Raw genomic sequence first — 7231 nt, 5'->3', positions numbered from 1 at the left:
GAGAAAACCTGTCTGAGTCAGGTGGAGCCGTCCCACCCCTCCTGTTCACATGATGTGACCAGCCTTCTAACTCTACTATGGCTCCGCTTCCCGAGTAGAGTTCCCTTGTTCCTGACAAGCTCCCGTCACTAAGTCATCAGTCCATGTCCCTCACTCCCTCAACCGTCTCAACTCACCTTACCTCTTGCCACCAGGCAACACCCACACCAACAAAGGAAAAGACTTTAGCCTGACATATTATTTATGTTTCGCCTGGAAAAAACTTCAACCCATAAAATATTAATTAATCTGGAAATTTTGGCAAAAATGTACAATTTCTTTATTATTAACAATTCATCAAAATTCTTACGATGTTAAATAATAATATCTAAGGCAAAATCTCACAGAATTTACACTGTAATTATTACGACTACTGCAAGGAGCTAAGTTCAATTATCTCAAAACAATTATTAAACCGACGACCTACATCTATAAAAATTATTTCAAATTATTATATTTAAAAGTAAAAGGTAAAATTATGCGTACGGAATTAAGAATTTAAATCAAAAAATTTTTTTATTTATGTTTTCAAAAATCTGACCTAGCCTAATGTTCCTTTACCCAAGCATATGCACAAAAATCTACTTCACTCAAATATGTACATACGTTTGTACACTTGACTAGCAAAAATTAAATATATGTAAATGCGTGCGCTCACCTCGCTTTTGTCACCAGAGTTTGGTACCAAAGACGGCGTATGAAGCTGAAAGTGGAGATTAAAGAAAAGGTACAACAATAATACATACAGGGTATTCCGCTAATAGGGCAATGGCCGAATAACTAAAATCAAGGAAAGTTTAAGTTCTTGATGTTTTTACTCTTCTTTACCTTTTCAGTTTTAATATTTTTATTCGGCCGCGCGGATGTGATTGTTTCAGTGAGAAAAAAAAACAATAAAAGTGAAAAGTAAAAATGTGTAGTACTGATATGAAAAAATCAGGTAAAACAAATATTAACAAAGAAATTTATTGTTTTTGTTCCTTTTTTTCGTTAAATAATTTAATAAAACTAAATAAAATGCATTTAGTAGAATTAAAGATCAAAACCAATAGTGGCAAAGCGAAAGGCAATTTGAATTAAAATTAATTTAAAAACTAATACAAGTGGTGTCAACTTAATTAAGCGCCAAATTTTACTTTTCACTTTAAATTAATAACTGAAAAAAAATTATTTTTACCCAATGAGAAAGATATCTCAAAAAAAATAAAAAGCTCAAAAAGAAAAAAAAAATGTTCTTAAGTGGACTTAGGTGCTTTTGCACAAGAGTGACCGCAAATGAATATGCTTGTGCAAGTAGAAATGGCAAATTAAATAATAAGCAAATGACAAAAAATAAAGAAACGAAATAAGAAAAATTCAAAGCAAATAATTTTTGCAAATTATATAAAAAAAGTGGTGAACTTACGACTACGCTTATTACGTAAATTTCAAGCAAAATTCTTACTTATTGATCTAAAAAAATATGTGTAAATTACAACAAATGAAAAGTACATAAAATACATCAAATAGGAATTTCATAAAAAAATTTTGTGGTTTTTCCAGGTGTACCTTAATAGTTCATATCAGTGTGGTGGAAATGTGTAGCCGTGAGCATGAGCAAGCGACGATAGCGACTCTCCCGCTCGCTCACTTAGTGGATGTTGCTAACGATCTCTTTCGTGGCGGATGTTTCTGGTGAGTGGTGTTGCGTGTATAAATTGTTCTATGTGGCCGATGTTTAATTACCGATGTTTCTTGTGGCGTGTTGCCTACCGCCGTGTACGATGTTGCTAGATTGTGTGTGTCGCCGAAATTGTTTGCCAAAAATGTTGCCTTGTAGCGTGTGTGTGTACGTGTTCGTGGATAGTGTGTGTAGTGTTAGTTTCGGTTTTTGTTTTACCTTGGTGTATGTGCGTGTGTTTGGTGACTACTCGTTGTATTCTTGTTCCGCCGAATATTGTTGTGTTTGTTGGTTATTGTATTTACTGCTCCAGAAGAAATACCTTATTTTTTGTTTTGTTGATCCTTGAGTGGGTGCAAAAAAAAGCAATGATGCAGCTCCTCCCAGTCCCAACCCTTTAGTTCAGTTGCTGTTGTTGTTGTGGGATTTCGTGCCAGGTTATGTGGATCCTTTCGATAATGTGAAACTGTGTCGTCGTGAATCGTTGTTGTTACTCGTTGTGGTAATTCCCACATTTCTCAGTGCCAACCACCAATTCTTTAAAGTATATTCTTTTACTACAAAAAAAAACACACAGTGACTTACCTGATTTCAACTGCCAACCAGTTCGCTCCTTCGGTGCGCTCGTTGCGCCAACAGGGTGGCGGTAATCCTTAGGAAAATTCCCAAATATTCTGACACGCACTGAATTTTATCGACGCGAAACTTTTCGAAAACCACGCACTTTAAAATAAAACTTTAAACCATTTTGTTGTACACACTCGGTTTTGAAACGCGCACTTAAAAAAAACTTTCACCTTTTTTTCACACTTTAAACTTTGTGTAGGCAGCACAGACCGCTGTGAAGCGGACCCCTTTTATAGGCAATTTTACCTTGCGGCATTTTCCTGGTAACCGTTCAGCAAAGCCTTTCAGCCACGGTCAAACTTAATCGTGATCGGCCTTATAGCGGGTGCACATATGCACGTATATGCATCCCAATAATCAACCACTAATACATGCACGTATTTGGCGAAGTGTGTGTAAGCTAACAACTAAAAAGGGGAACAATTTTTGTATGCCGTTGCATACCACCTGTTCATATACCCGGTTGTGTTAAAAAAAATAAAAATAAACATTAGGGTTGACTACAAAGGCTGTCGTTACACTGCTCAGTGTCATAAAGGAAGGAACACAACTGTACTTTCATTAGATTACGATCTTTTCTGGTGCGTGTCTTTGCTAAATGCTTGCAAAATATACACAGCTAAGCAATTTAAGTACACAATAAACAAACATTCATAGGCTTTTGAATTACCCAAACATTATATTGTGGTTTGGGAATGCTCCACCATATAGCGAACTGAATCATTTAATATTTAACTATATACAAATGTACACACATTGTAGACGAAAAGGTTTATAAGCAAATGTGTAAAGCTATCAGCTGAATGTTAAAGCAGTTGTCAGTTGTTTCGTGAGTGTCATTCTCAACGGCTGTGGATTTGTAGAGTTAAGAAATCGATTTACGTTTTTGTTATGATTAGAGGCAAATTAAGAAAGTGGTAAATAACAAACAAAATTTGTATGTGGCAAATGTCGGAATCAGTGTTTGCTTAGTACAAACAAATTAACGGTACGACTTTTGGTGAAAACAAAATTCTGCCCGTAATATTACTAATGTATCCATGTTTGCAAACAAAAAGAATATTACTGTGTAATTTTAATTTGAAGGTGAAGTGGCTACGTCATTCCTTGCATAATATTTAGACAATTTATCGATGCATTAAGGCGGTTCTCTCATGAGTGTGGGAGAGCGTAATAGCTAACTTACTTGTATATGTGGGTGGAAAATACTATTTGAATTTGATATATTTCTTGTATAAGTATACATATGTACGTTCACATGTTTGTATACATTACAAATTATAAATAAAAACGAACTGTAAATGTAATTGTGAAAATCGCTGCGCGGTATTGATAACAAGTGTCTGTACTGAAAGTCTTGTGCTTAGGCAACTGGAAGTGCACAAGGAGAGCAGAGGAAACAGCTGACGAAAACAATATAAACGAAGAGGTACGAAAGAACACATATTTTTTACATCTGTACGTATGTCACACGATAACCTGAGTGCTTAGTGGGAAAGATAAGTGATTAGAATTTGTAATCATTTTGCGTTTGATATGATTTCACTATGTTTGAAATAAATACATGTTTAACGGCCACCTGTGTGCCGTCATTAGCTTTTATATCAAGCAATTTTCAATTCTATTAAAATTTTTCGCAAAAATTACCTATAATAACAACGAGTCCTAATAGATAGTCCAGTAAGTGAATAAAAGAGTTAACAACTGTTTAGCGGGAAAATACTTTCTACCCTGTTAGCATATCTTGACTGAAAGTGAAGTGGGCTAAACCGAAGTGTTTTTTTTTTTTCAAGTCAATTTTGAATTGTAAAAGAGACACATACATAAACTGTTATCCAAAATCTTATATGTGGAATTGAGAGAAAACGTCACAAATTAGTTGATTTTTTATACTGATTTAGTAAATTCAATATATTTTGTATGTAATTTAACATTTTTTGTATTTTGTTGTTTGTAAAAGATTTAAACAATAAACAAATATTCCCGATGATGCTAAAAAGTTATTAGTGAAACATTGGGTTAGAAAAGTGGAATAATGTAATTTTATATTCGCACTTTAAAAAAACTTATACCGGAAAAGCCTAATAGTATACCTTCAGATTCAACAAGAACTGGTCGGAAATACATAATATCGCAAATAATATTGAGAGAGTGTGCTCTCTTTGCAGCGTTGATAATATTTTGCCCGACCTTCTCACAAAAGGTCATAGTCAAGTGTGCCAGTTATTAAACTAATCAATTAATCCGTAATATTTCTACTGGGTATTTGCATGTACATATGTACATAATAATAATATAACCCAGTAAGAATAGTACGGGTTGATTGAATGGTTTCAAAATTACACACTTTACTATAACCTTGGTTAGGACCATACGGCAGACTTGGTAAATTTTGTGTAAAGATCGGCCAAAATATAACCACCTCAGCAAAGAGAGCGCGCTCCTCAATATTTGTGATGCTCTCTCTCATTTACACTTATAATATTTTGGATACCAGTTTATGTAGGTATGTTTTTCTTTTACAGGTTAAAATTGAATTGAAAACAAGTAAGGAATGCTAAGCTCGGGTGTAACCGAACATTACATACTCAGTTGAGAGCTGTGGAGACAAAATAAGGGAAAAGCACCTCGTAGTAAAATGAACCTAGGGTAACCCTGGAATGTGTTTGTATGACATGTGTATCAAATGGAAGGTATTAAAGAGTATTTTAAGAGGGAGTGGGCCATAGTTCTATAGATGGACGCTATTTAGGGATATCGCCATAACGGTGGAACAGGGTTGACTCTAGAATGCGTTTGTACGATATGGGTATCAAATGAAAGGTATTCATGAGTATTTTAAAAGCGAGTGGGTCTTAGTTCTATAGGTGGACGCCTTTTCGAGATATCGCCATAAAGGTAGACGGGGTGACTCTAGAATTTGTTTGTACGATATGGGTATCAAATGAAAGGTGTTAATGAGTATTTTAAAAAAGGGAGTGGGTATTAGTTCTATAGGTGGACGTCTTTTCGAGATAGATATCGCCATAAAGGTGGACCAGGGGTGACTCTAGAATTTGTTTGTACGATATGAGTATCAAATGAAAGGTGTTAATGAGTATTTTAAAAGGGAATGTGCCTAAGTTCTATAGGTGGACGCCTTTTCGGGATATCGGCATAAAAGTGGACCAGGGGTGACTCTAGAATATGTTTGTACGATATGGGTATCAAATGAAAGGTGTTAATGAGTATTTTAAAAGGGAGTGGACCTTAGTTCTATGGGTGGACGCATTTTCGAGATATCGCCATAAACGTGGCCCAGGGGTGACTCTAGAATACGTTTGTACAATATGGGTATCAAACGAAAGGTGTTAATGAGTATTTTAAAAGGGAGTGGGCCTTAGTTCTATGGGTGGACGCCTTTTCGAGATATAGCCATAAAGGTGGACCAGGGGTGACTCTAGAATTTGTTTGTACGATATGGGTATCAAATGAAAGGTGTTAATGAGTATTTTAAAAGCGAGTGGGTCTTAGTTCTATAGGTGGACGCCTTTTCGAGATATCGCCATAAAGGTAGACGGGGTGACTCTAGAATTTGTTTTTACGATATGGGTATCAAATGAAAGGTGTTAATGAGTATTTTAAAAGTGAGTGGGTCTTAGTTCTATAGGTGGACGCCTTTTCGAGATATCGCCATAAAGGTGGACCAGGGGTGACTCTAGAATTTGTTTGTGCGATATGGGTATGAAATGAAAAGTGTTAATGAGTATTTTAAAAGGGAGTGGGCCTTAGTTCTATAGGTGGACGCCTTTTCGGAATATCGTTATAAAGGTGGACCAGGGTTGACTCTAGAATGCTTTTGTACAATATGGGCATCAAACGAAAGGTGTTAATAAGTATTTTAAAATGGCGAGGGCCTCAGTTCTATAGGAGGACGCCTTTTCGGGATATCGCCATAAACGTGGACCAGGGGTGACTCTAGAATGCGTTTGTACAATATGGGTATCAAACGAAAGGTGTTAATAAGTATTTTAAAAGGGAGTGGGCCTTAGTTCTATGGGTGGACACCTTTTCCAGATATCGCCATAAAGGCGGACCAGTGGTGACTCTAGAATTTGTTTGTACGATATGGGTATCAAATGAAAGGTGTTAATGAGTATTTTAAAAGGGCGTGGGCTTTAGTTCTATAGGTGGACGCCTTTTCGAGATATTTCCATAAATGTGGACCAGGGGTGACTCTAGAATGCTTTTGTACAATATGGGTATCAAACGAAAGGTGTTAATAAGTATTTAAAAAGGGAATGGGCCTTAGTTCTATTCGTGGACGCCTTTTCGGGATATCAACATAAACGTGGACCAGGGTGACTCTAGAATGCGTTTGTACAATATGGATATCAAATGAAAAGGGTTAATGATTATTTTAAAAGGGAGTGGGCCTTAGTTCTATAGGTGGACGCCTTTTCGGGATATCAACATAAACGTGGACCAGGGGTGACTCTAGAATGCGTTTGTACGATATGGATATCAAATGAAAAGGGTTAATTAGTATTTTAAAAGGGAATGGGCCTTAGTTCTATTCGTGGACGCCTTTTCGGGATATCGCCATAAACGTGAACCAGGGGTGACTCTAGAATGCGTTTGTACAATATGGGTATCAAACGAAAGGTGTTAATGAGTATTTTAAAAGGGAGTGGGCCTTAATTCTATGGGTGGACGCCTTTTCGAGATATCGCCATAAAGGTGGACCAGGGGTGACTCTAGAATTTGTTTGTACGATATGGGTATCAAATGAAAGGTGTTAATGAGTATTTTAAAAGGGCGTGGGCCTTAGTTCTATAGGTGGACGCCTTTTCGAGATATTGCCATAAAGGTGGACCAGGGGTGACTCTAGAATTTTTTTGTACGATATGGGTATCAAATGAAAGG

At 36.4% G+C, this 7231-nt stretch overlaps 1 protein-coding gene across 8 annotated transcripts in view; it reads left to right on the top strand.

Annotated features, from left to right (window-relative positions):
- Positions 1-896: 896 nt before the first annotated feature.
- Positions 897-7231, top strand: part of Fatp3 (Fatty acid transport protein 3) — an 81155-nt gene continuing 74820 nt past the window's right edge. For 2 of the 8 annotated variants that reach the window (XM_067772770.1, XM_067772771.1), the window contains exon 1: positions 3163-3755. Coding sequence is in view for 1 of the 8 variants with exons in the window: in XM_067772769.1 (XP_067628870.1) it covers positions 1677-1713 (37 nt within the window). In the remaining 7 variants the exon portion in view is untranslated. Of the gene's footprint in view, positions 980-1581; positions 1714-3145; positions 3830-7231 lie in introns of those variants that run through there. The other 6 variants (XM_067772769.1, XM_067772774.1, XM_067772773.1 and 3 more) reach the window with 6 other exon arrangements.

This window comes from Eurosta solidaginis, chromosome 3, assembly GCF_040869045.1.
Source record: "Eurosta solidaginis isolate ZX-2024a chromosome 3, ASM4086904v1, whole genome shotgun sequence".
Taxonomy (NCBI): domain Eukaryota; kingdom Metazoa; phylum Arthropoda; class Insecta; order Diptera; family Tephritidae; genus Eurosta; species Eurosta solidaginis.
Note: the sequence above shows the minus strand (reverse complement) of the source record. Positions and strands in the feature narration are given on the sequence as shown.